The sequence below is a fragment of the Ochotona curzoniae genome, unplaced genomic scaffold (assembly GCF_017591425.1).
Source record: "Ochotona curzoniae isolate NIBS_2020 unplaced genomic scaffold, NIBS_Ocur_1.0 contig_3622, whole genome shotgun sequence".
In the NCBI taxonomy this organism is placed as follows: domain Eukaryota; kingdom Metazoa; phylum Chordata; class Mammalia; order Lagomorpha; family Ochotonidae; genus Ochotona; species Ochotona curzoniae.
In genome coordinates this window covers 446,843-474,717 of record NW_024465926.1, presented here as the reverse complement: position 1 = coordinate 474,717, position 27,875 = coordinate 446,843, and the positions used below count along the sequence as shown (strand labels likewise).

The window sequence follows — 27,875 nt, the reverse complement described above, 5'->3', positions numbered from 1 at the left end:
TCAGCAGCCGGGGACACCCGAGGCTGGGCGCCCGGACCCCGGGAGCTGGACGGCAGGGCCGCCGCGGAACCGGCCGCCGCGGTGCGCTGTGTTCAGGGGACGCTTTTGGGCGACGGACCACTGCGCCGGGGGACGCGCTGAGGCGACGGACGCGGTTCCGGTCCGACCCGTGGACCGTCCCGGTCGGCAGCAGCGGGCGAGGACACGAGGACCTCGTGGTCCAGGTAGAACTGGAGGTCCTCCTGCGATCCGGGCGGGAGAACGCCGAGCCTGCGGGGCCCGGGGCGGGAGGGCGGCTGCCGACCGCGGGGCCTTCCCCGACGCCCCCAACCCTGCCGAGCCAACCCTGACACCCCCTCACCCTGACGACGTCCTTCCCCTGAGGTCCCCTCCCCCACACCCTCTCTTCTGACGCCCCTCCCCTGACGTCTCCTAACCCTGACACCCCCACGCTGATGCCCCCAACCCTGAGGTTCCCTCCCCGATATCCCCTCTTCTGACGCCCGCATGCCTGGTTCCTGGTTCCCAAGCCAGTTCTTGTCACTGGGGTGGGTGCCATGTGGATAGTTAGGGGTTGCTGACAAGGGAGGTTGTGAGAATGGGGGTGGCGAGGGGCCTGTGGGGTAGGGAGGATCTGACATGATGGTTGTCACAAGGGTGCCCACTCTTAGTGGGTAGGTTGACCCCACTCCTTCCTGGCATCCCTCACTGAGAGCAAGTCAAGGCTCGCCTCCTTTGTTGTACCAGGTCCCCTGGAAACAGCAAGCAGTGCCTGGTGGGACACACCAGGGACCTGGGAGCTGTCCTCTGCTTCTGGGCACCCAGGGGGCCGTGGTGACACCTCCAGGCCTCAGCGCAGTGCACGTTGCGTCTTCTCGTGGACAGTCGTACACGCACCTGGTTCTTAGCATCATCACAGGCGGACCATGCGGCCTGGCCGGGAGTCACGGTGACAGCCTCCACAAGCGGGGGTCTGGTCCCTGGGTAGAAGCGGCTGCCTCCAGCGAAGCGCAGGGGCCTATCACAGTGCCCCTGGGGGTGCTGGCTGACCATTCCCGTTGTTTTATGCTTATGTTTTTTGAGGAAGAAAGACAGGGTTACTGGGTTTAAAATATTTGTTTCATTTATTTGCAAGACAGTTAAAGGGCAGAAGGAGACACAAAGAAAGAGGTCTTTGTCTGCTAGTTCATTCCCTGCATGGCTACAGTGGTCAGGGCTGGGACAGACTGAAGCCAGAAGCTCCATCAGTGTTGCCCACATGGGTGCGTGGGCCCAGGGACTTGGGCCTAGCTCTCCTGCCCTCCCAGGCCACAAGCAGAGCACTGGGTCAGAGGAGGAGCGTGAGGACTTGGGCCAGTGCTCTGATGGGGGAGCTGGCACTGTCGGTGCAGCTGGACCCCTTGCAGTGCCTTGTGGGCTGTCAGGAGATTTGCTGTTGGGGCAGAATCGGCTTGCCTGCTTGGTGCCCATGCCCATGGCTTGGCTTTGTTCTGTAGTGCTCGACAGGCTCCCTGGGTATCCCTGCTTGGTCAGCAGTCCTCGCACTAAGCCAGGGCGAGGCAGCTGGGGTAAAGGTCACGCAGACAGCAGCTGCACCCCACCTACAGGAGGTGCCCAGAAGCCACAGGTTGGTGGGACCATGTCCTCACCTTAGAGGGGCGTCCCTGCAGCAGCATGGCAGGGAGGGTCAGGCGGGGCCTCAGCAGCTGCCAAGTTGACCCACCTGACAAACCCTGAAGAGAGTGCAGTGGGCCCACTGCTTCGGGCCTTCCACTGGGGCTTTGCTGGGCAGTTCTGGTCTTTGTTCCTGTGGCCTCCTGCTGAGCTTGGATTCTGATAGGCTGTGACTGCTGTCACTCCAGCTGTGCTCCAAAGACCAACCTACCTGCTCTCCTTGGAGCCTTGTTAATCCCACTGCCTTGAACCATCAATTCCCAAGGGCCTGTGGCATGGAACCTGGGGCACAGGCACTTGGTGGCTGGAACGTGGGGGACAGGAGTGTGGGGACAGGAACTTGGGGTAGGCACAGGAAGGCAGGCACGTGGGGACAGGCCGGGTGTAGGACTAACCAGCCGGATGGCCTGCAGTCATGCTGTGTACTGGTTGCCCTGGGCATTCCTCTGAGTAGTTCAGACAAGCCTAAGGCATGTAAAAGTTTCATCTGAGTTTACTTTGGATTGTTATGTCAATTTGGTGCTTCTTGGTTTTCCCTGGTTTGTGCCAGTGCTTGGGTTGTTGCGTTAGGATCCTGCATCTGCTGCGAGGGGCTGGGAAGCCCAGCAGCTGGACTTCTGGACTTCTGCCAGGACTTGCAGTTGTGCTTGGAGATGTTAGCCTGTGATTCCAAGTTCAGCTTCATCTTATTAGTTGAAAGTTTAGAATTTTATTTTTATTTTTGATGTTTATATATAGTTGATCAGGGTGGGAGGGGTTGAGGACTAGGGGAAAGTGGGTGAAACCATTGTTTCCAAATTTTCTTCTTCTTCCTGTATCTTGGGGAATGGTGAAAGAAGAGGGACCCTGCACCAGCCTCCCAACCGCCTCAGCACCTGGGGGTGGGGGCAGCCATATCGCGTCCTGCCAGGGTCCCTGATGTGGAGCATGCTCCGAGAGTACTGCTCACGTGGTTGCCGTAGCTCTGAAATACTAGGCATTTCATCGCTCCAAGGATGAGGAAATCCTTCCAAGGTCCATTGGCTGACACAGTCCACCTCAGAGTCTGCGTTCGCTCAGATATTTGGTGCCAACGCTTGGCTGGGGGACTTGTCCAATTTGCTCTTCCCTCCATCCTCTGCTATGATACTAGATGTCCTGTGCCGGCTCCAATGGACTGCCATGTCCCCCATGTGCATGTGGGCATGCTGTCCACTGCTCTGTCTGAGCCACTGAGGAGGCCCAGCTCTGACACATGCACTCCATGGTCAGACCACAGATCCTGCAGTCCTGGAGTGCTGAATCCAGCGGTTCAGTTGGGGGAGAGGTTCCCAAAAAAGCTTCATCTGAGGTGATCCCAGGCTTGACTCTTGTGTGTGCTTGAGAGTGTGAGGTCTGGCTCGGTTGGTCACCCACATCTGCCTATGCACACACTGGTAGTTGCAGTTGCTAGGTCATTTCCGTCTGTAACCCCATCTCTTATGCAAACCAATGGATGCTGCGGCCTAGCCCAACCCAGCCCACTACACACTCGGCCCTCATGTACACCAGTGGGAACTGCAGCCCGAAGAAACCCCCAATAACTCCCAGCAGGCCTGCCCCCAGCCCTGATTCCTTTGCTTGCCAGTATGTGCAGCAGACTGGTTCAATCTGTCCCACATCCCATTCAGCTCTCATACACGTCAATGGGCTTTGGAGCCTAGCTCAACCTCACTGACTCCACTAGCCAGCCCACAGATGGTTCCAGATGGTTCTGCAGTCTATTTCACAGGACTTGCCCCCAGTCCTAGCACTTGCCAGCTGCTGCTGTGGCAGAGCCCAGCCAGCCACAATTACTCTGACTCATGCCTGCACCAGTGGATACAATTGGTTAGCTCAGCCTGGCTCTCATGCCTGCCCCAGTGTGTATAATCAGTTAGGTCAGCCTGGTTCTCTCTTGGCTGCACTAGTGGGTACAGTCAATTAGCCCAGCCTGGTTCTCCTCCCAATCCAGCCCACATGCAAGCCAACATGTGTTTTAGCCCTGTGCAGCCAGATCTGCCCCAAGTCCCAGTTTTCATGCTTACCAGTGGGTGCAGTGGCCCAGCTGGGAAGCCTGTGCTGCCTATGTACCGGGCTTGGGCCCCTTCCCCGTCTCATGTGGACTCATGGGTGCTGCCACCCAATCTGGCATGGGCCGCTTCACCTCAGCATTTGCCAGCAGGTGTCATAGCCAGGCCCGGCTTGGTCCACACCCAGTTCCAGCTCATGTTGGAATGAAGACTTATGAGAAAGATCTTCCATCCACAGGCTTACTGAGCTGATCCAAAGCCAGGAGCCAGGAGCTCCTTCCTGGTCCTACATGTGGTTTGCATATCTTGGGCCATCTTCCACTGCTTTCTCAGGCTATAACCAAAAAGCTGGATGGGAATTGGAGCAGTCAGGGCATGAACCGGTGCCCACATGGGATAGTGGCACTTGGAGATGTTGAACGAGCCAGTTGAACCATGCGCTGGGCCCTGGAAAGGTGTTTTGGTTCAAGATTTACAGAGTGACAGAGAGGGAGCTGGGGAAGGGAGAGAGCTCTTCCAACTGCTGGGTCACTCCTCAAGTGGCCACAATAGCCAGCTGTGGGCTGCCCTGGGCTCTCCTTGTGCCTGCCCGCTGGATGGCAGGACCCTCACCCCTGGGACACGTACCGTTCCCTTCTCAGGTGCATCAGCAGGGAGCTGGGCCAGAAGTTGTGCAGCCAGGTCTCTAGGCCACCTCACAAGTGGTGTGTTAACAGGCTGTGCCACAGACGCTGACCCCTGGAAGTTTTGTTGTCGTTTTTGAAGATTTGTTTATTTTATTTGAAATGAAGACAGAGAGGGAGTCAGATCTGTGGGTCCACTCCCCAAGTGGCTGCAATGGTCAGAGTGGAGGCAGGAGCCGCATCCAGGTCCCCCACATGGTCACAAGAGCCCAAGCACTTGGGCCCCCAACGAGGAACTAGATCAGACATGGAGCAGCCAGGACTCAGACTGGAGCTCAGAGGGGATCCGTGCGTCAGCTGGCAGCCTCTGAGTGTGTTGCTGCTCCTCCCTGGAAGGGGTTTTAAGTTTTGCACTGAAGCCTGCCGGGACAAGACCATGAGGCCACTAACTCCTGTGTCCTTCCTTAGGCCCCAGGCCACTCAGGGATGTTTGCCAGCACAATGTTGCCCTATGGGACACTACTCTCCCGACGCTTGCTGTGTGTGCTGACCTCCTGCCGACCAGCTCCTGTGACACACGTGGCCCCAGGGAGCCCTACAGACAGGACAGCCCCCGTGTTCACACGAGTACTGCTCTTCAGGGACAGAACTGCCTTGGTGGACCAGCACGGCCGCCACACCTACGGAGACCTGTACCGCCGCAGCCTGCAGCTGTCCCAGGAGCTGTGCAGACTCCGCGGCAGCCAGGACCTACGGGAAGAGCGTGTGTCCTTTCTCTGCTCCAACGATGCCTCCTACGTGGTAGCTCAGTGGGCCTCATGGATGAGTGGTGGCATCGCTGTCCCACTCTACCGGAAGCACCCTGCGGCCCAGCTGGAATACTACATCCAGGACTCCCAGAGCTCTGTGGTGGTGGCTGGCCCAGAGCACATGGAGCTCCTGAGCCCGGTGGCCAGGAAGCTGGGGATCCCGCTGCTGCCCGTCTTGGGCTCCATGCACACTGGGATAGCAGACGGGATGGCAGAGGAGCAGGTGCAGGCACGGGAGTGGAGACACCGTGGCGCCATGATCATGTACACCAGCGGGACCACCGGGAGACCCAAGGGTGTTCTCCTCACCCACGGCAACCTCCAGGCCATGGTGAATCTTGGTGGGCTTGGCACACCTTCTCGCTCTCATGGGTCCTGGTGTCTCTCATAGCCACTTGCTGGGCTGGCGTGTCCGTTCCTGTTCTGTGGGGGTCATTCAAGACTGCATGGCCCACTAGGTCCTACATAATGGGGCTGACAGTGAGGCCTAGGATGTGGGCCAGGTCAGGGGTAGGACGAAGCTCCTAAGTGTAAGGGCTGGTGGGTGGGGTCCCTCAGACACCAGCTGCATCTCCAGGGGTGGCACAGTGCCTGCACTTGCACAGTTCTTATGGGCAGGAGCAGTGATGGGGCCCTGTTTAGGGGTCACAGGAAGCTGGAATGGGTCCCTGCTCTGCGTTGCAGGTAAGCGGCCTGGTGCGCTCGTGGGCCTGGACTAGAGACGACGTCCTCCTGCACGTCCTCCCGCTGCACCACATGCATGGGGTGGTCAACAAGCTGCTCTGCCCACTGTGGGTGGGAGCCACCTGTGTGATGCTGCCCGACTTCAGCGCCCAGCAGGTGAGTTCAGCAGGCCCTGGCACGCGTCTCTCTGGCCTGGCCCGTGTGACGTTGGTCATAGGCACGTGGATCCCAGTGGCCCACGTTGTGCTCCCAGTCTGTCTTGGTGGTGCTCATGTCCATTTGTCAGCGGCTCTTGAAGGCTGCATACCCCTGCCAGCTGCTGGGTACAGCTGCCATTCCAAGGGTGGCTCTGCTGCTGTGGGCCTGTCCTCCTACCCCACCCCATTGTTTAGAACTGGGGGATCTCCACTCTAAGACCCCGATCAGTTTCTGCCACAGAGTCCCTGCCACACAGGGGCTGTTGCTCAGCTGTGGCACCAGCTCCCACCTCGTCCAGCATGCACAGCTGGACGCCTGTCCAACTGACTGCTCTTCCCATGGACAACAGGTAGAGCGTGGTGAATGATGTCATCACAGAGCGTGTGTGGGTGATGTCATCTCTGACGGACTGGCAGAGCGCGTGTGGGTGACGTAATCCAAGAGGGACCATCAGAGCGTGTGGGTGATGTCATCACAGAGGGACCGGCAGAGCGCGTGGGTGATGTCATCCCCAAGGGACCTTGCAGAACTGGCTCTGTGCTTCCTTGCTGGCAGGAAGACAGTGTGGTCTGACCCAGCCTACCTGTCCTCTGTGGCCACTCAAGCACCTAATGTTGTCGTGTCCTTCCAGAATTCCAGTGTGCATCCAGGCATGGGCCAAGTGCCCTGGCAGGGGCTTGGTGTCCATGTGCACTGTAGCGGGTGAGCACTGTGTGACAACAGTTCGCGGGCCGCAGAAGGGACCGAGGGTGGCGTGACCAGCGGGAGCTGCATGCCGTTCCTCTCCCTGCCGCCCTAGGTCATGCCACAAAGACAGCTTGTGTGCGTGTGGAAGGTTTTAACCTGCACCCTGCAGTAACTGGGGCACAGAGGGCTGTGGGCACGGACCCTGGCGCCTATTGTCTTAAGTGTTTGCATCCTTCAGGACAAAGGTCCCGCTGGAGGACAAGCTTTTTTCCATCACGTGGGTGGACAGGATCCGATGTTCTCTCCAGACCCAACAGCTGCTCTAGGGTCTGTGTGGGTCTGTCCTGGTCTGTCCTGGTCCGTCCTGGTCCATCTTGGTCTGTCCTGGTCTGTCTTGGTCCATCCTGGTCTGTCCTAGTCTGTCCTGCTTTGCCCTGCTCTGTCCTGCTCTGTCCTGGTCCGTCCTGCTCTGTCCTGGTCCGTCCTGCTCTGTGCTGCTCTGTCCTGGTCCATCCTGCTCTGTGCTGCTCTGTCCTGGTCCATCCTGCTCTGTCCTGGTCCGTCCTGCTCTGTCCTGCTCTGTCCTGGTCCGTCCTGCTCTGTCCTGCTCTGTCCTGGTCTGTCCTGCTTTGCCCTGCTCTGTCCTGCTTTGCCCTGCTCTGTCCTGCTCTGTCCTGGTCCGTCCTGCTCTGTCCTGGTCCGTCCTGATCTGTCCTGGTCCGTCCTGCTCTGTCCTGGTCTGTCCTGCTCTGTCCTGCTCTGTCCTGGTCCATCCTGCTCTGTGCTGCTCTGTGCTGCTCTGTGCTGCTCTGTCCTGGTCCATCCTGCTCTGTGCTGCTCTGTGCTGCTCTGTCCTGCTCTGTCCTGGTCCATCCTGCTCTGTGCTGCTCTGTCCTGCTCTGTCCTGGGGCTGTCCCTGCGATCTACCTCTGGACTCACCCCTGCCTCTGTGCTCACTGCTATGACCCTGAGAGGCAGGACAGCATGGGCTGCATTGTTGCTCATGTCCATCTCTCAGGGCTTCAGTGTTAGCTGTCCTGCCGGGCCTTGGGCCCCTCCCCTGGGCACAATAAATGGATGCCTTTCTCCCTCTGCCTGCTCCCCCTCCCAGGCCCTGGTCCCCTTTGTCCCGTGAAGGATTATGGAGAGGAAGCTCTGCTGGGGGCAGTGTGTGGTCAGTTGTGCCCGCAGTGGCTCATGCAGGCTCCTCCTTGTAGGTCTGGGAGCAGTTCTTGGGTGCTGAGGCCCCGAGGATCACAGTGTTCATGGCTGTGCCCACCATCTACAGCAAGCTGCTGGATTACTATGACACACACTTCACCCAGCCGCATGTCCGCGACTTTGTGCGTGCCGTGTGCAAGGATAGCATCAGGTAGAGCGGGGCCCACTTCTGCCTGGGGGTCCTCACAGTGTGTGTGTGTGTGTGTGTGATGTACCTGCCATGTGCCCACCTGACCCCTCTGTCCACCAAGGGAGGGTCACTGAATGAGGATGAGCCAGGAGGCCCCTCTGCCCTGTGTCCCCTGGACATGTGTCATTTGCCTCTCCCCTCAGCTGTCATAGTGCCCAGCCTACTGGACGAGGGCTCCTCTCACTGGCCGCCTATCTCCCTGCCTTTCAGTGGCATAAGGTGCGCTGTCTCCTGAGAACCCTTGGCTCCCTCTGGCCAGCAAGTGGGCAAGCATGTGGTACAGCGGCCCTGGATGGGCTGAAACCCACTCTGAGGGGCATGCAGGCTGGGATGGCGCCCTGGGCCATTGACTCGCTCCCTCGTGGGATGCAGACTCCCTTGGAGCAGCTCCTCCTGCTGACCTGAGCCAGGCCCAACAGGAGGGAGACAGCAGGGCAGAAGGAGAGAGCATCAGCTGTGGGAAACATGCCCTGCACCAGCTGTCGGTGTCTCAGGGTGGCTGCACCTCCTGCACAATCTGCACATGGCATTGGGGCCACTTCAGGGAGCCCCCAAACCCTGGAAACATCTGTTCCTGGGGAGCCCCACGGGTTCTCCCAGATAATGTTTACACGGTGATCACATGGGGTCTCGTGTGTGCCACAGGCTGATGGTGTCTGGCTCTGCCGCTCTGCCCATCCCTGTGCTGGAGAAGTGGAGACACGTCACGGGCCACACCTTGTTGGAGCGCTATGGCATGACTGAGATCGGCATGGCCCTGTCCAACCCACTGGCCATGGACGGTCGCATACCAGGTATGTACCAGCCATAGCTTCATGTGCTCTCTGTATCCTGCTTTCCCTGGCCCAGACCAGGCAGGGGATGCTTTCCTGTGATGGCACAGGGCACGGAGCTGGTGAGGCCTGTTCCTGACAGGATGGACCCGTGAAAGCTTCATCAGACAGAGCGGGAACAGCAGGTGGGGGATGGCTATGTACAGGTGGTGTGTACTGTGTGCTGTGCACAGGTGGTGTGTGCTGTGTACAGGTGGTGTGCGCTGTGTACAGGTGGTGTGTACTGTGTACAGGTGGTGTGTGGTGTGTACTGTGTACAGGTGGTGTGTACTCTGTGCTGTGTACAGGTGGTGTGTGCTGTGTACAGGTGGTGTGTACTGTGTACAGGTGGTGTGTACTGTGTGCTGTGTACAGGTGGTGTGTACTGTGTACAGGTGGTGTGTACTCTGTGCTGTGTACAGGTGGTGTGTACTGTGTACAGGTGGTGTGTGCTGTGTACAGGTGGTGTGTGCTGTGTACAGGTGGTGTGTGCTGTGTGCTGTGTTCAGGTGTTGTGTGCTGTGTACACGTTGTTGCGCTGTGTGCTGTGGTGTGTACTGTGTACAGGTGGTGTGTACTGTGTGCTGTGTACAGGTGGTGTGTACTGTGTACAGGTGGTGTGTACTCTGTGCTGTATACAGGTGGTGTGTGCTGTGTACAGGTGGTATGTACTATGTACAGGTGGTGTGTGCTGTGTACAGGTGGTGTGTGCTGTGTACAGGTGGTGTGTGCTGTGTACAGGTGGTGTGTGCTGTGTACAGGTGGTATGTACTGTGTACAGGTGTTGTGTACTGTGTACAGGTGGTATGTACTGTGTACAGGTGGTGTGTGCTGTGTACAGGTGGTGTGTGCTGTGTACAGGTGGTGTGTACTGTGCACAGGTGGTGTGTGCTGTGTACTGTGTACAGGTGGTGTGTGCTGTGTACAGGTGGTGTGTGCTGTGTGCTGTGTTCAGGTGTTGTGTGCTGTGTACACGTTGTTGCGCTGTGTGCTGTGGTGTGTACTGCGGCAAGCCTTCGGGTGGCAACCCAAAGATAGCAGGATGCCTCAGTCCCTGCTCCCATGTGTGGACCTGGGTGGTGCTGCTGCCTCCTGGCCGTGGCCTGGCTGCGACTGTGCAGTCTGTTTGGGAAGGAGCTGGGCTAGAAGAGCCCACTCAGTCTCTGTGTCACTCTGCCCTTGAAATAAATAACCATTCTTTCTTTTAAAGTAAGATATATTTACTTATTTGAAAGTCAAGGGCCCAACGTGGCAGCCTAGTGTCTAAAGTCCTTGCCATACATGCTCCCGTATCCCATATGGGCACCCCCACTTCATATCCCACCTGCTCCACTTCCAATCCAACTTCCTGCCTGTGCCTGGGAAAGCACAGGACGGCCCAAAGCCTTGGGACCCTGCACCCGCTTGGGAGACCTGGAAGAGGCTCCTGGCTTCGAATCGGCTCTAGTTGTTGTGACCACTTGGGGAGTGACCAATGTATGAAAGATCTTTATCCCTCCTTCTCTCTGTAAATTTGCCTTTCTAATAAAAATAATAAATCTTTTTAAAAAGAGAGAGAAAGAGAAAGGAAGGAAGGAAGTCAGGGTTGGGCCCAGCATGATGGTCCAATGGCCCAATCCTCACCTTATGTGCACTGGGATCCCATATGGCACCGGTTTGTGTCTGGGCAGCTTCACTTCCCATACAACTCGGTGCTTGTGGCCTGGGAAAGCAGTCGAGGACGGCCCAAAGCCTTGGGACCCTGTACCCATGTGGGAGACCTGGAAGAAGCTCCTGGCTCCTGGCTTTGGATCCGCTCAGCTCTGGCCATTGGGCCACTTGGACAGTGAACCAGCAGATGGAATATTTTTCTGTCTGTATCTCTTCCTCTCTGTATATCTGCCTTTCCAATAAAAAAAAAAAAGAGTCTTTGAAAAGGTGAAGGAGAAGAGAGGGTTACACAAAGCCCTACTGGTTTACCCCTCCCAGGTTTCCCATGTCGGTGCACCAAGTAGAGGCAGCCTCCACTGCCGTAAGAGTCTGTTAGCAGGGAGCAAGGTGGGAAATGGAGCAGCCGGGACATAAGCCAGAGCTGCTGTAGAATGCCGGCATGCCGGGGGCAGCTTAACTTACTGTACCCAGCTGCACCCAGCTGAGGGCCTGGACATACATTTAGGCTGTGTCTTCTGCCTGCTTGGACCCCCAGCCTGAGAGCCATTTCTGAGCAGCCCCTCTGTCACCCAGGCCTCTGAGACTCTGTCAGCTGAAGAGGATGTGCAAGGCCAGGCCAGCCTGTGTGCCACACAGGGCGGGGTCGGCTCAGAGTCGTACACTGCAGGTGGCTGCAGCAGCTGGACGCTGGCCTGTTCCCTTCTCTGGCACAGAGCCAGAGGCTGACGTGGCTTGTCTGGGAAGGGCCAGCAGCCAAGAGAGCCCTGTGGAGGAGAGACAGCGCATGTCTCCTGCTTGCTGCTTGCCACCTGCATGGCTGTCCATGTTGGCCATCCTCTGGTGGCTGCCCTGGGTCCAAGCTCTCATCATCACCATGTCCCCTTGTGCCCTGAGGCCTGGAAGTGTGGCTGAGCCTGCAGGCCTGGGCAGCAGGAGGCAGCGCCGTCTGGGTAGAGGGCTTGGGCCGGGATTGAACAGCTAGAGGCAATCCAGGCTGCTGGCCCAGCAGGGGCAGAGGACACAGGGTGGGCCAGGGTGGGCCAGGGTGGGCAGGAAGCAAGCCACCAAGGAGGACGCCACAGCATGTGGCCATGGGGGTGGAAAAGAAGGACTGGGGGCATAGGGGCATGCTAGGGAGGCCAGAGGGGAGGAAGTGAGTGACTGAGGGATGGCTGTGGGCCTTGGGCAGTGCCAGGGGAGGTCAGTGGCGGTGGGGACAGCTCTAGGTACCTGGTGTTTGATAAGATGATAATGTGGCATGCGTGTCAGACACCAGAACTGCAGGTCGAAGCAGGTGGCTGTAGTGTGGATTCCATCTCTTTGTGTAATTAGGAGCCAGAGGGGGTGGTGGGTGAGCAGCTTCGCAGGCATGCCTGGAGTGGAGCCCTTGCTGGGCTGAGTGATGTCTGGAGCCCATCCCCTGGGCCACTGTCCTTGAAGACGTGCACTCTGGGACAGACACCAGGGCCAGGACCCCCAGGCCCATGCGCATGCGCAGTGAGCATCCCAGCTAGAGCTGCTGGGCGGGGGACAGTGCCCTCAGCCGTACTATGGTCATGTTTGTGCTGGCCCTGACCACCCATGAACCAGAGCTGTGGGCAGAGCCGGGCAGAGCACTCTGCATGGGCCTACCACCTGGGCCCCACCCCTCCAGGCTGAGCAAAGCGTAGAGTCTCATGCATGAGCTGCAGCACAGGACACTTTCCATCAGCCCTGGGGACCCCACTGCCCGTGAGAGCCCACCTTGTTGGGCTGCTCATCACGGGGAGTGCGTGTGCCAGTGAGACTGGCACCCATGCGACCCTGCCTACGCCCACCTCATGTGCTCCCTCCTGAGTCCTAGCGCTGGGCTGTGTTGTGGCGTTCTCCCTGACGCCCGCCTCTTTGCCCTGGCTGTCCTGTGCAGGCTCGGTGGGGACCCCGCTGCCTGGAGTGGAGGTGCGCATTGTTTCAGAGAGCCCACAGGAGGGCCGACCCCACGCCGTCCACGCACAGGGGGATGAGCGGCAGACCCAGGTATGCTGTGGGTAGGGATGCTGCTGGGCTCGTTCCACGGGCACTGCCCTGTGTGCTGGCAGAGAGGAGTCATATAACGCTGCCCTGTTGCCAGGGGCTTGGCCTGCATCCTCCCCGGGGCCGTGTCTGTGGGCAAGTCTCCTGGCCTCCCTGAGGGAGAAGCGGGCATGGACAGCAGAGCTACTGTGGGCCAGGCCTGGCGGGACCCTGGCCTCCATTCTGTGTCCCGCTGACCTGGTGGCTGTCGATACTCCCTGGGCCTGAAGTCCAGAGTGTCCTGGGACGGAGACACAATGTCCGCACAGGTGTGCACTCAGGAGGCCTCCTGCCTGCCTATCTGTGGGCTGAGGGCCAGCACCACCTGCTGTGCCACAGCCGGCACGTCTAAGTGGTTGCAACAACCCAAGCTGAGCCGATTTGAAGCCTGGAGCCAGGAGCTTCTTCTGGGTCTCCCACATGGGTGCAGGGTCCTAAGGCCTTGGGCCATCCTCGACTGCTTTCCCAAGCCTCAAGCAGGGAGCTGGAAGGAAAGTGGAACAGCCAAGACACAAACTGGCATGCATATGGCATCCTGGCATGTACACAGCGAGGATTTAGCCACTGAGCTGTGGCACCAGCCCAACACTGTTGTTCCCTGGGGTCCTCCCTGCTAGGTGCTGCTGAAGCTCCTAAAGCCCTTGAGGTCCCTGACGGAGTGCCGGGACAGCTTTGCTAACAGTGGCTCCTCCTGTGTGTTGCTGGGCACCTGACTACCTGCTGTCTCCCCCACCTTCTTGCCTGGCTCTGGTCCCTTCTGTCCCTGAGCTGTTGACCACACCTTGTGTCTCAACCTGACCGCCTCCCCCAGTTGTCAGGACCACCTCTGCCCGAGGGGTCTCTGCCCCACATGCTGGATCCACAGAGGTGGGAGAAACCCTGGGTACCCGTGCTCCCCTGGCACAGTTCTGCTGGGTATGGCCCTGATGCCAGAACAAGGGTGGGGAGCACTTCTACCAAGCCCTGGCACCTGTCATGGCCCTGCCCCCTGGCCACATCTGCACAGCATCCTCCCTGTCACTGTGCTGCGGAGGAAAGACATGCAAACCCAGCTGCAAGCACCTGGGCAGTTGGGGCTGCTGCTGCTTAGGCCTGGACACACTGTTGTCTCTCGAAAGGCGAGCCCTTGCTCAGACATCCAGGTGGGGGCACCTGGGCCTGCTGGCACTAGTTCTTGGGCATGCCCAGGTGGTTATCTGCTTACCTGTGGGGCTGCCTACAGTGCCAGCACCTCTCTAGGAGCCCATGGGACAGGCAGGGAGGAAGGAGCCATGCTTGTGCATGGTGTGTGTTCCTGGTATGCAGTGTGCATGTGCCCCTAATGTGTATCATTGTATCATGAAGGTCTTCACTCAGGAAGATTCAGCCCCCAGAGCTCAGGGTTCAATGTCAAGAGGGGCTTGGTGTGCCCAGGAGACACTGCAGGCCTGGCTCCCCAGCCTGTACAGGGCCCCTATCTCTTCCTGACTCAGGGCCTGTGTGCACACCCCTGGGGGTACTCCTGGACAGTCCAGTGCTGACTGCTCCCAGCCATGCCAGCTGTGGCCAGCACAGACTCTGTGCACACTCCCCAACGCCTCTCTGGGGGCCCATCTTCAGTCCGCCTGGTTACATCGGAACCGGAGCCAGGTGGGTGCTTGCCATGGCTGCCTGGCCCTTCCCACTCTCAACATACACTAAGAGGAGTGACACTGCCCCTGGCCGTGGGCTTGGCATTGCCGTGCTATTCTCAGGCCAGACCCTTACTCCCCAGGCTCGGACTTGTCCCTTCTGCCCAAGGCGTGCTTGGCTGCGATTCTCAGACCCTCCTTGAGAGCCCCACCCTGCCCTGGGCAGCTTGTGAGCCCTGGGGCCTCACTGCCATGGTGCTGGCTTCCGGGCAGCCACAGAGGGAGGAGCTGTGTGGGTGACACGCAATGCGCCCCTGTGCCCGCCCTGACAGGAAGGGGCTGGAGCCCAGCACCCTCACAGTACACGCTGGGTGCTCACGGCGGCTCCTTGCACAGCAGCACCCACGTCTCGTACTTGCTCTGGCCACGGCTGCCAGTGGCCGGCCGTCCTGGGGCGCATGTTTCAGGGCAAGGTATGAAGTCTGCTGCTTTGCAGGAATCCCTGAGTCTCATGGGAGGCCTTCCTGGCTGCCAACTTCCTCCTCTGTGAGCAGTGGCTTCCCAGCCAGCTCTTCCTGCAAACCTTGCCACTGCAGCAGGTGGTGTGTCTGTCGACTTGTTTTATTTTTGAATTGCTCACTTGCATGAGAGCCAGCCGCCTGCCAGTGACAATGGGCCTTCCAGCAGCTAAGTGGCCGCACAGCTGCACGGCAGCGCTCGGGTCTGGCCTTTGTGCAGGGCCTGTGCGTGTGGGCTGAGTGGGTGGCCGGCAGGCGGCCCGGGAACCACTTCTCTGTTTTCATTTCCTCGCTGTGTCCCGCTGTGTGTCCACACGCAAGCTGTCACAGCGTACAGCAGGCCTGCTCCTTGCTGCCCCTCCCCCACAGCCATCTGTCACTGTGTCGTCAGCTGCGGCACCTGGCTCGCAGCGTACTCGGGGGGCCCTGGAGGCTGGGCTGGAACGGCAGCACCGTGCCCACAGGTGATGGGCAAGGCAGAGGGCACGGCTGTTGTCTCCCTTCTCTGAGGAGGGCCAGCGAGGAGGTGGGGCCCTGAGTGTTGGCTGCGTGACCTCCCCCCGGGCTTGGGGCTGGGCCCTGTGACCCATGCCGACTCATCCAGGCTTTCTTCAGGACATGGAGACATGGAGTCTGGCCCTGGCTCTGGGTCCTCTCTGATCTTCCAAGACTCGGGCAGTTGCACCACAGCCAGTTCTAGAAAGAAGCATGGCTGTCCCAACAGAGCCGAGCCCCCCGCACCCATGGCCGGTTTTGCCTGCGTGTTCTGTGTGGCCTCCTCCAGACAGAAGATGCAGAAAAGCCCTGGGGAAGATTGAGTTCTAACACTACCAACCACTGGGGCGTGGAAGGAACTTGGCTCAGTAAAGATGGCCCGGGAAGCCGCTGACCTGGCACAGGCTGAGTGGGGCGGGGGTCCCTGGGAGAAGCCTTTGTTGTCAGGTTGTAGACTTCTTTGTTGAGGCCTGCCTGGGTCTGGGTGAGTGTCCTCCACACAGGGCTGTCGTCTGTGATGACAACGCCATCTGCTGGAGGTGGGCGCTGCCCGGAGCCCACGGCCCATCCGGAGCCGGCCTTGGGGTCCTGGCTGCTGCAGTTCCCTGGCAAGCAGAGCACCGGACCTGCTGCCCTCGAGACCCCACAAGACCTGCTGGGGGGGGCTCATGCTCACACGTCGATGGGGATGGACAGTGCTGGCGTGGGTTGAAAGGGTCTTGACTTTTGCGAGACTGTTTCTGCACTCTCCTGTCCTCCCACCTGCCATGGCCGAGCTGGATGGAGCTCCTTCTGAACATTCAGTGAGTACACTAGCCGCTCTGTCCCTGTGGCTTCAGGCAGGAGCTGGCAGGGCGAGGCTGCTGCGCGAGGTTCCTTGGGAAACAGCAGTAGGGCTGTGCCAGCATGGTAAGCCCGGTGTCTGAGGACTGCTCCGTGTGATGGGCCCAGCACTGACGTGGGTAGGCTCAATTTCTTAGGTCAAGGCAGCTCTTCCACACCTCGGGATAAATTATGGCCATTGTTGCAGCAAGCTACCTCTGCCACAGCACTCTAGGTCCTGTCTAGTGTGTGTAGGCCCTCCCGCCCATCTCCCACCTCATCTGACATATTCTGAAGCTCTCTTGTGCAGTGAACTGTGTCCCGGGGGACCCCTGTGTCTGGGGCTGTTCCCCAAGGACAGCGCAGGATTCTCCGCCTGAACCCTCTGTTCCCGCTCGCTCTTCCTGCCTCGTGTCATTGGCATGTTGAGCAGTAAATACACATGATCGGGTCCTGTGGAGTTAACGTGGAAGGTACTATTCAGTCTTCTCATGAATGGCTTTATGTTGCTGGGGATGCACTGAAAGCATTGACGTGTGTGCTGGCTCCTCTAGTGTAGTGCCCAGGCACCTGCCCTTTGGACAGTGGGCAGCTGCTGCTTGTCCTCAGAGCTGGCCATGGAGCTCTGGGTGGGTACAGGCCATGGCCTGGCTGTGGGCTGTCCAAGGAGGCCCCTCTCACCTGTAGCCATTGAGGTTTTGACTCATCAGAGAAATTTTTAAGATTTATTTGTTTTTATTACAAAGTCAGATATATGGAGAGGAATAGAGACAGAGAGGAAGATCTTCCGTGTATTGATTCACTCGCCAAATAACCGCAACGTTCAGTGCTATGCTGATCCGAAGCCAGGAGCCAGGAACTTCCTTCAGGTTTCCCACACGGGTACAGGGTCCCAAGGTTTTGTGCTGTCCTCAACTGCTTTCCTAGGCCACAGACAAGGAGCTAGATGGGAAGTGAAGCTGCCAGGATTAGAACCAGCAGCTGATGGGATCCCAGTGTGTTCAAGGTGAAGACTTTAATTGCTAGGCCACACTGCTGGGCCTCATCTGAGAATTTTTTTTTTACCTTTTTTTTTTAAGATTTATTTTTATTATTATTATTTTTTTATTGGAAAGGCGGATATACAGAGAGGAGAGACAGAGAGGAAGATCTTCCGTCCGATGATTCACTCCCCAAGTGAGCGCAAAGGCCGATGCTATGCTGGTCCGAAGCCAGGAGCCTCTTCCGGGTCTCCCACGCGGGTGCAGGGTCCCAAAGCCTTGGGCCGTCCTCGACTGCTTTCCCAGGCCACAGGCAGGGAGCTGGAAGGGAAGCGGGGCTGCCGGGATTAGGTCCGGCGCCCATATGGGATCCCAGGCATGCAAGGCGAGGACCTTAACCACTGCGCCACCGCGCCGGGCCCGCATCAGAGAATTTTTTAAAGCTCATGGATAAATGGCATGGAGAGTTCAGTTAATTTTTGCTGCAAAAATTTTTATAATCTATGCGTAATCTTCCATGTTCTGTGTGGCTCTGTGTGTGTGTGTGTGAGAGAGAGAGAGAGAGAAAGATCCAAGACCCCATGAGGTGTGTGTGTGTGTGTGTGTGTGTGTGACCCAGGACCTCATGAGCCATGTGACTCTGTATGTTACCCAGGACCCAATGTCTCCATGACTGTGTGTGAGGGAGGGGCCTGTGAGCTTCATGACTTCCTGTGTGTGTGTGCATGTGTGTGTGTGTAGTTTGCTCTCTGTTGTCTGGGAACTCAGCACTCAGAAGTTACTTTCTCAGTCCCTGGTGCTGGCGTCTGACCCCAGGCAAGGCCACACCTGCTGTGAGGAAGCTGCTTAGTCTGCGTGTGTAGTCAGGCTGTGCGCTGTTCCAGGGGTCAGAGAAGGCAGGCAGCCTGGTGGCAGTGTCCTCAGCCAGTGCTCCAGATGTTGGCTGTTGCTGCAGCTGCTTTGTCTGTTTCTATTGTTACCAGTTGATTCTGCACCATTTCCTTTCTGTCTGGTGGACATTTTATGGAAATTGTCTTTTTTTTTAAGATTTATTTTATTTTTATTAGAAAGTCAGATATACAGGGCCCGGCGGCGTGGCCTAGCGGCTAAAGTCCTCACCTTGAACGCCCCGGGTTCCCATAATGGGCGCTGGTTCTAATCCCGGAGGCCCAAGTTCCCATCCAGCTCCCTGCTTGTGGCCTGGGAAAGCAGTTGAGGATGGCCCAGAACTTTGGGACCCTGCACCCGTGTGGGAGACCCGGAAGAAGTTCCTGGTTCCCAGCTTTGGATTGGTGCAGAACCAGCCGTTGCGGCTCACTTGGGGAGTGAATCATCAGGTGGAAGATCTTCCTCTCTGTCTCTCTTCCTCTCTGTATATCTGACTTTGTAGTAAAAATGAATAAATCCTTAAAAAAAAAATGCTATCCCAATCCGAAGCCAGGATCCAGGAACTTCTTCCAGGTCTCCCACATGGGTGCAGGATCCCAAGGCTTTGGGCTGTCCTCGACTGCTTTCCCAGGCCACAAGCAGGGAGCTGGATGGGAAGTGGAGCTGCTGGGTAAATTAGAACCGGCGCCCATATGGGATCCTGGGGCGTTCAAGGCGAAGACTTTAGCCGCTAGGCCACGCCGCCGGGCCCTGTGAAAATTGTCTTACCCCAGATCTACTAGCTTCGAGTTCTCCAGTTGTTTATGTTGCTTTGTCTTTGTTCCTGGAGAACATGTCAGAAGCTCACTCTTCAGCGAGGTGGTCCCCTGCTGGGTGGCCCAGGTGTCCCACAGGTGTGGGTGCTGAGCCCGCTGGCGTTCCTGTTCCGTGTACCTGCTTATGCTCTCCAGGTCATGGCTCCAGGGTCTGGGCTCTGCTGCCAGAAGGACTTCAGGCAGGAGTGACTGATGGTGAAGCGAGAGAGTGTGCTCAAGGAACAAGTGTGGACAAATCTGGAACCTTCCAGCAAGGCCCTACCCTAATGCCTGCAGGGGGCAGGGTTCAGGGTGGAACCTGAGGGTCAGCTGTTGCCTTCCGTACTGGGAGCCCCGGTGTGTCACCATGCCTGGTGCTTGATGGGGTGGCGCCCCAAAGCAGCTGAGGGACACGAACTACACGAGCTGCTGCACCGTACTGGACGTTTCCTACTGTCGTTGGCCTCATAGTGGAGCTGGGCAGGGCCTGGTACTGTCACACGGAGGCCACTCTGCTGCACCAACTGGGGCTGTCCTGTCAGGACACACTACCACAGGGGCTGACCTGAGCTGTCCTGCCAGGGGCCAGGCTGCCCTGTGCGCCACCTGGGCCTGCCACACAGGGCCATGCTGCCTCGTGGCCTGACCAGGGCCTTCCGTCCACTGCCCCGTGGCCTGGCCAGCACTGCCCGGGCCTGCCATACAGGACCAGGCCACCCCATGCGCCACCAGGGCTTGCCACACAGGGCCAGGCTGCCCCATGCACTGCCCTGGTCTATTACACAGGGCCAGGCTGCCCCATGCACTGCCCGGGCCTGCCACACAGGGCCAGGTTGCCTTGTGGCCTGGCCAGCACTGCCCTGCCTCAGCTGTCCTCTGTTTGCGTTCTGCTTCTCCGTGTTGTGTTCCACCTGCGTACTCTGACCTCTGTTCACAAAGCTCGTGCGAAGTCCCACTGGACTCTGTCTCATGCCTTCCACTTGTGTGCTTAGTGGTCCACTGCTCACAGGCCGCCCAGTGGCTGAGCCTGCACTGGGTCGGGCACATCGTGCTGAGTGGCGCCCCCTGGCCACTCACCTGCCCAGTGCACTCATGTGTTCTGATGTGTTAGTTGTGGTGTCAGGCATCAATAAAGTTGACGTTTTAATGTTAGCCACGTTAATTAGTTGGCCAATTAAACCTGCTATTTCTGGCTGCCTTCAGTGGCATCCACTTCATTGTTGGGTTTGTTTTTTAATGAACTTCTTTAAAAGTCTGGCAGCCTGTATTGTAGCACAGTGCATTAAGCTGTCACCTGGGATGCCAGTATTCCGTCTAGGTACCAGTGTACATCCTGGCTGCTCCACTGCCAGTTCAGCTGGGAAAGCGTTACACAATGACACCCACGTGGGAGACCAGGACGGAGCTGCTGGCTTCAGATTGGCTCAGTCTGGCTGTTACAGCCGTTTGGGGAATAGAAGGTTGATCCCTCTCTGTCTCTCCCTGCCTTTTTTATTTATTTATTAAGATTTAAAAAAATTTTTTATTGGAAAGGCAGATTTGCAGAGAGAAGGAGAGGCAAAGAAAAGGATCTTCCATCTACTGGTTCACTCCCCAAATGGTCACGATGGCCAGAGCTGAGCAGATCTGAAGCAAGGAGCCAGGAGCTCTTCCTGGTCTCCTACACAATACAGAGTCCCAAGGCTTTGGGCTGTCCTCTGCTGCTTTCCCAAGCTGCAAGCAGGGAGCTGGATGGGAAGTGGAGCAGCCAGGACACAAACCGGTGCCATATGGGATCCCAGCTCTCGCAAGACAAGGTTTAGCTAATTGAGCCTTCACAGCAGGCGCTCCCCGTCTTGGACTTTCTTATTATATTTATTTGAAAGTCAGAGCAGCAGAGCCTGTGACAGACCTGGCTCTTCCGTCCACTGGTTCATTTCTCAAGTGCCTGCTAGGAGCCAGGAGCCAGGATCTCGGTCGGGTCTCCCATCTGGGCGGCTGGATTGGCACACTTCTTCACCCTTGCGTCTCAGGGGCATGAGCAGGGACACTGCATAGGCAGCAAAGGTGGGACTCCAAAATGGGGGCCCGTGTCCAAGAAGCGGCTGTCTGCACCAACTGTGCCACACCCCTCCCAAGCGTTGGTTCCTGCTTAAGCTCTTGTCTTGCCACGTGTACCCATCCCACTAGTGTGCCAGCCCTGGCCAGTTCACCTAGAGCATGAACACTTGGTGGATGGCTGTAGGGACTCCTGGGACGTCCCAGCTGAGCCTCTAGCCTCAGGGGCCTGCCTGCCATCCAGGACTGCAGGTGGGGTCATCACCACCCAGGGGCTCCATGACCCAGGGTGACTCTATTTTCTTTCCCAGTATCAGATTGTTGAGCTGCAGTTTGGTGGTTTCAAAGGTCCCTGACTCCTCGCAATGAGAGGATGAGTGTTCCCCCCAAATCTGGTGGGCAGTGGGAAGGCCTTACAGGGCAAGGCCCAGGTTCAGTTGTTCTTGCCCTTGTGCAGTGACCAGTGGCCTTGCCTACTCTGGTCCATGGCCCTCTGTTCTGGCGCTGCAGGAAGTCCAGCCCGTTCACGGGGACATGACTGGGGGAGCAGTCCTCACGCCCCCGCGCCCAAGGCTTGCTGGGGTCGCCCAACGTCTGGCCACCCACTTGCTCCTGTGGCTCCTGTCTTCTTTCACCTGGAGCACCTGTGGGATTGGGCATTCTAAGCAGAGTCATCCTCCGGGAGGCAGGGGCCTGCCGAGATGGCAGGAGCATGGTGCCAGGTTAGCGTGTCCCACCCGGCTAGGGTACACATTGAGGCTGCACAGCTGGGCAGCCTAGCAGGAGCAGAGATTTACCTGCCCCGACCCTGCCCTGCTCCCACTCCACAGGTGACCCCTGGCTTTGAGGAGAAGGAAGGGGAGCTGCTGGTCCGGGGACCCTCCGTGTTTCAAGAATACTGGAACAAACCGGAAGAAACGAGAAGTGCGTTCACCTCGGATGGCTGGTTTAAGACAGGTGGGTCGCAGCTCCACAGGGCCTGGAATGAGCTGGGGTCACAGGGCGGGAATGACCTGGGGTCACAGGGCAGGAATGACCTGGGGTCACAGGGCCCAGTGCCCCCAGAATGTTTCCCAAACGCGAGGGAGAGTGGAGGCCAGGGTCTGGCCCTGTACCACTTGGCTTGCCTTGCCCTCTGCAGGGGGCGCTAGCGCCCTTGTCCCTGGGAAGGCTGCACCCAGGTGCTGGCCCTGTGGGCTCCCCTTGGGGGAACTCGCTGGCTATCCAACAGGCTCCTGCTGCCTGCAGATGACCACCGGGCACCCTGCCCTCACCCAGCCCTTCTCCCTGTCACCCTGGGACTGGACATCTTGCATGAAGTGGTTCATCTGCTGTTGGAGCAAGGGTCTCCTGGGGGACAGCAGACCAGGAAGACAGCTGGCCCTTCCTCCTGGGACCCCCTCCCGCGCCACTAGCCCTAGGCCCTGCAGCTGCTGAGGCCATGCAATTCTTTTTTTTTTTTTTTTTTTTTAAGATTTATTTATTTTTATTGGAAAGGCGGATATACAGAGGAGGAGAGGCAGAAAGGAAGATCTTCCATTTGATGATTCACTCCCCGAGTGACTGCAATGGCTGGAGCTGAACCAATCTGAAGCCAGGATCCAGGAGCTCTTCTGGGTCTCCCATGCGGATGCAGAGTCCCAAGGCTTTGGGCCACCCTCGACTGCTTTCCCAGGCCACAGGCAGGGGGTTGGATGGGAAGCGGGGCTGCCGGGATTAGAACCGGCGCCCACATGGGATCCTGGTGCGTGCAAGGTGAGGACTTTATCCACTATGCTATCGCACCAGGCCTGAGGCCATGCACTTCTGTTTACACTCTTCTGATTGACTCACTGTGTGTCTGTCCTGAGACGTGTTAGTCTGTAAAAGTCCCAGGTTGTATGTCCCAAAGAGAAGGGCTCTTTCCTTCATGTGCCTGACAGGTTACTCATGAGCAGACAGGTCCTGAATGAAGCCCAGCCACCACTGTGCACACTACAGTAGGCGGTGGGGTTAGTGGGGAGACATTGAGAACAGAGGTGATGTTAGGAGTGGTCACAGGGGCAGGCTGGGGGCGTCTGTGTGAGGTCACGGGGCAGGCTGTGTGAGGTCACGGGGCAGGCTGTGTGAAGTCACAGGCGCAGGCTGTGTGAGGTCACAGGGGCAGGCTGGTGTGGTCTGTGAGGTCACAGGACAGGCTGGTGTGCAGGACCTTCCCAGTTGCAGGGCTCTGCTCTTGGGCGATGGCCATGCTGGCAGCCCATACCACGGGGAGCTGGGGTGCCATGGCCATGCTGGCAGCCCATACCGCGGGAAGTGGGGTGTCAGCTGCCCGTGAGCTGCCCTCTAGGAAGGCAGAGCTGGGATGTCTTCCTGCTGCAGCCATGGGGCTGGCCTTGCTGTGCTTTGTTCCCACTGCGATCCCCTCACCTTCCCCGCTCATGCTCATTCTAGAACAGGGTCGGAAGTGGCCACATCCCTTCAGACAGGAAGGTCTTGCTGATGCCCTGGTGTTTGTGCGGGCAGAGGACGTGGGTGTCATGTTCCGGAGGTGTGCTCACCCCCACACTAGAGGCTGGCTGCCCTGTGCAGCCCCCAGCCCCCACTGGACTGTGAACCCCGTGCAGGGGGATGCAGCTATGCCGCAGTCCTTGTGGGACCTGGGCCACTGTGTGGCCGACTCCGTTGGTTCTTCAATCAGAGATAAAACTCCAGGGTTTTTTTAACAGCAGACACTCAAACCCTGTTGGGGCGGCCGTGTCTGGTGCGGTAGGTGTGTCCAGAGCCATCTGCAGTTGCAAAGAGGGACACATGCTGATGATCCCTCGGAGGCCACAAAAACAGGAGGGGAAGGGGCATGGGCGAGGGTCTTCATGGGCAGTAAGCGACAGGGGCCACAGCATGGCAGAGCAGGGAGCAAACCAGGAGTGAGGGAGGGGTTAGCTCCGCCCCTGCTGCCCCTCTGGTGACCAGGAGTGAGGGGTCTGACCTCACCCCTGCTGCCCCTCTGGTGACAGAGTGAGGGGTCTGACCTCACCCCTGCTGCCCCTCTGGTGACAGAGTGAGGGGTCTGACCTCACCCCTGCTGCCCCTCTGGTGACAGAGTGAGGGGTCTGACCTCACCCCTGCTGCCCCTCTGGTGACAGAGTGAGGGGTCTGACCTCACCCCTGCTGCCCCTCTGGTGACCAGGAGTGAGGGATCTAACCTCACCCCTGCTGCCCCTCTGGTGATGGAGTGAGGGGTCTGACTTCACCCCTGCTGCCCCTCTGGTGACGGAGTGAGGGGTCTGACCTCACCCCTGCTGCCCCTCTGGTGACGGAGTGCGGCCGTGAAGGACTGACCGCCTGCTGACTGTAGTTGTCCCCACTGCCTGGAACACCTGGGCCTGGTTGCAGTCTGAGGTGTGGCTGTTGGCTGGGTGCCTGTGTCCTCCACCCCGCTGTGTGCTAACCTCCTGCCTGAAGCACAGTTTGCCCCAGGGGTCCTTCAGGGAGCTGTCAAAGGCCTCGTGGCAAGGAGCCTGGTTCCCCTTACCCACTTTCTGCCCTCTATTTACCTGCGCCCTCCAGAGCGTGCCCAGTGTGGACAGTAACCCTGGGAGCCCGGTACCCTCCCAGCTGTGGGACTCGGCCGTTGTCCCTTGATGGCCACCGTTGCGGGAGATGGTATAGACCCAGAGACGGGGCCAGCAGCCAATAGCACAGTGGGGTCATGGGGAGGGGGCATGTCGTCAGATGATCCATCCACACACAGTCCCAGGAGCTATTGGGCATTCTGTGTGCCCATCCAGGGCCAGCTGCTGTGGCACAAGGCTCTGTGCCCAGGCACGTGTCCATGGAACTCAGGCCTGGGTGTGGCCCCCGCTTGTGTGAGCATTTTCCTGCTTACATCTTGGGCAGTAACAAAGGTTACAGGTTAAGGACTTGTGAGTTTGTGGGTGTCTCCTGTGCCAGGGTCAGCTTGCACCAGGTCTGCTGGGCATGCTCATCCCATCCCCATGAGCCTCCCAGGGCGCCACTGAGCCCCCAGACGCCACTTTGCTAAGACTGTGCAGGCCTCCCCCAGTCCAGCAGGCTCCCTCATGTTAGCCAACACGAGCCTAGCAGCCATAGATGCCTTCGTGTGCATCTGGCTGTGGGACTGCTCCGCCCGTGCTGGTCCTGGGTGTCCAGATGCTGTTCTGTCGGTCGCCATAGGTTCTGATCACTGTGAGAGTTGTGGGTCCCTGTGGACCCCTGCTGACTCAGTCCAGGCACCGGGCTCTCAAGACTGTCACGGGGCAGTGACCAGGTCACTCTGTGCAGGTGACACTGCAGTGTTTAAGGATGGCAGGTACTGGATCCGCGGCCGTACCTCGGTGGACATCCTCAAGAGCGGAGGCTACAAGGTCAGCGCCCTGGAGGTGGAGCGGCACCTGCTGGCCCACCCCAGCATCAGAGGTGAGCCCCTGCACACCCTGCACGCCCTACCCCTGTGGCTTCATGGTGGGCAGCTCACCTGGCCTACCTTAGCTTGGCAGAAGCACACCTGCTGCTGCTCCTGCCCACCAGTCTGGCTTTGAGAGCTGGCTCTGGTGCCCACAGCTCTGGTGCCCACAGCTCTGATCCTGATGTGTGTGAGTCCTTTTCTGCTCAACACACCCGCTCTGCCAGGGCAGCGAGCAGGACCTTCCTCAGCCAAGTGCTCAGGGCCTGCTCAGACGTGTGCGGATCCCAGACATCTCCAACCCGTTCTTCTGTCCTCAGATGTGGCTGTGATTGGAGTTCCAGACGTGACATGGGGCCAGCGTGTCACAGCTGTGGTGGCCCTTCAAGAAGGACACACACTGTCCCACGGGGAGCTCAAGGAATGGGCCAGGTGGGGCTGGGCAGGGCTGAATGGGATTGGGAGGGGTTGGGAAGGGGTGCCGAGGTCTCTGCCCCTTGCCCCCAGGAAATGCAGATCTGCAGAGACCCAGGGTCAGTCTCGGGGAGAACCAGGCGCTGAGTGTGCCCAGTCAGATGGACACAGGCAGCCTCTCGTGCTGGCCCCGTGGGCTGCCCTGGAGCCCCTGTGGTGCAGCCCAGCATGGGAAGGGCCAAGGCCTCTCACCTTCCACATCACATTGTGTGGGCCTCTGTCTCAGGCTGCAGACCCTCCCCAGGCTTGTCACCCCCCTGTGCAGACCCCCCAGGACCTTCCCAGCCATGGTGTCTGGAGCTCCCTGCAGGACCAACCCCAAGCCATGTCCAGGTCAACACTGGACAGGAGGGGTCCACCTGTGGCGAGCTCAGGCGGGGGGGGCTCCTGGAATCTCCACGTTCATACTTCTGGTCAGCGGCTCCGCTGAGCTGTGCTGGGCCATCACAGTTCCACCGGGGGTCCCAGGGATGAAATGTCTGGGAACTTAACCAGGAAGTAGTCATGAGTTTTCAAATGAGGGGAAGCCCGGTAAGAACATGAAGAACGGACACTGCTGACCCCGCTATCCTCTGAGCCCAAACCAGCCTAAGAGACAGCACCCAGAGGTGCCACGCCTGCTGGGTTTCCCAGGGCACAGCAGTGAATTCCTACCTCAGGATAAACAGGACATCTCCCTTGTTCCTGTCCCATCCCGCTACAATTGTATAATCCCTTGAAAATACAAGTCCATCATTCAGTATTTAAGTGCATCTTGCCATTGTAGGGATGGACAAGGGCCGAGCGTCCAGCATCCTGTTGTCAAGATATATTTAACAGCTTCATTAGGAGTCCGTCTTTGATTTGGAAGTAGAGATGCATACTGCATTGTATCTTCAATATCGATATGATACTCTACTTTTTTTTTAAGATTTATTTATTTATTGGAAAGTCAGATATACAGAGGAGGAGAGACAGAGAGGAAGATCTTCCGTCCAATGATTCACTCCCCAAGTGAGCGCAATGGCCGGTGCTGAGCCAATCCAGAGGCAGGAGCCAGGAACTTCTTCCAGGTCTCCCACACGGGTGCAGGATCCCAAGGCTTTGGGCCGTCCTTGACTGCTTTCCCAGGCCACAAGCAGGGAGCTGGATGGGAAGTGGAGCTGCTGGGATTAGAACCGATGCCCATATGGGATCCTGGGGCGTTCAAGGCGAGGACTTTAGCCGCTAGGCCACGCTGCCGGGCCCTATTTTTTTTTTAATGAGGGAGATTTACATAGGGAAAGAGAAAGAGAAAAAATCTTCCACCGATTGGTTCACTCCCCAAATGGCCATAATGGCTAGAACTGAACCGATCCGGAGCCAGGAACCTCCTCTGGGTCCTGTACATGGGTGCAGAGTCCCAAGGACTTGAACCGTCCTCTACTACTTCCCCAGGTCCCAGGGCAGGTGGGACATAAACTGGCACCTATGTGGGATCAGGTCGCAGACCAAGGTGGCCCAGCACAGGAAACCGTGTGCGTGTCAGACCACACAATTCACAGATGTTCCAGCATCAAGCCCGTCGACTTCCTTAGAGTTCAGGATACTGCAGCCTCTGTCTGCCCCCTCCCCACGGGCCTGGGGCTGGGACCACAGCCTCTGTCTGCCCCCTCCCCACGGGCCTGGGGCTGGGACCACAGCCTCTGTCTGCCCCCTCCCCACGGGCCTGGGGCTGGGACTGGCCAGGGTCTGCAGGGCAAGAGCTGCAAAGTTGCATGACCTGGAAGGACCTTGAGTTTGCCCTCTTTACGAAAGGTCGTCTGTGGAGGCACGTCCAGGCAGCAGCTGACCCCTGCCTTCTGGGGTGCTTCACCTGTTTCCTGTTCAGGGAAGAGCCAGACACCCCATCCTGAGGTTCCCACCAGGGCTGCTCCTGTGTGCTCTTCCTGGGTCCCAGGCTCCCAGGAAGCACGGCTGCACAGGTGGGCTGGGGGCCGCAGCCAGGACTGCTGTCCGGGGCAGGACTGGGGAGAGGGTCCTGTTGTGCAAGCACGCCATGCTCAGCCTGGGCCGCCTCGTGTCCACAGGAACGTCCTGGCCCCGTACGCCGTGCCCACGGAGCTGCTGCTGGTGGAGGAAATCCCGCGCAACCAGATGGGCAAGGTGGACAAGAAAGCCCTGCTCAGACGCTTCTACCCCGCGTGAGCACGACAGCACCACAGCCTGACGCTGAGGTGTCCCCACGGCCCCCCGGCCCCGAG

At 58.5% G+C, this 27,875-nt stretch overlaps 1 protein-coding gene across 1 annotated transcript; it reads left to right on the top strand.

Annotated features, from left to right (window-relative positions):
* The first annotated feature begins 211 nt into the window (after positions 1-211).
* Positions 212-27,875, top strand: ACSF3 (acyl-CoA synthetase family member 3). Its single transcript, XM_040982222.1, has 10 exons — positions 212-236; positions 4,803-5,467; positions 5,821-5,976; positions 7,923-8,077; positions 8,762-8,910; positions 12,485-12,594; positions 21,605-21,731; positions 25,059-25,193; positions 25,500-25,611; positions 27,702-27,875. The coding sequence occupies exons 2-10, from the start codon at positions 4,814-4,816 to the stop codon at positions 27,817-27,819; spliced, it is 1,716 nt and encodes a 571-aa protein (XP_040838156.1). The 5' UTR covers positions 212-236; positions 4,803-4,813; the 3' UTR covers positions 27,820-27,875.

Excerpts from the sequence above, each read along its gene's own strand:
- ACSF3 (XM_040982222.1), top strand. The coding sequence starts at position 4,814 with ATGTTTGCCAGCACAATGTTGCCCTATGGGACACTACTCTCCCGACGC. Across the intron at positions 8,078-8,761 it reads GTGTGCAAGGATAGCATCAG|GCTGATGGTGTCTGGCTCTG; the intron begins GTAGAGCGGGGC and ends TGTGTGCCACAG. Across the intron at positions 21,732-25,058 it reads GGATGGCTGGTTTAAGACAG|GTGACACTGCAGTGTTTAAG; the intron begins GTGGGTCGCAGC and ends CACTCTGTGCAG.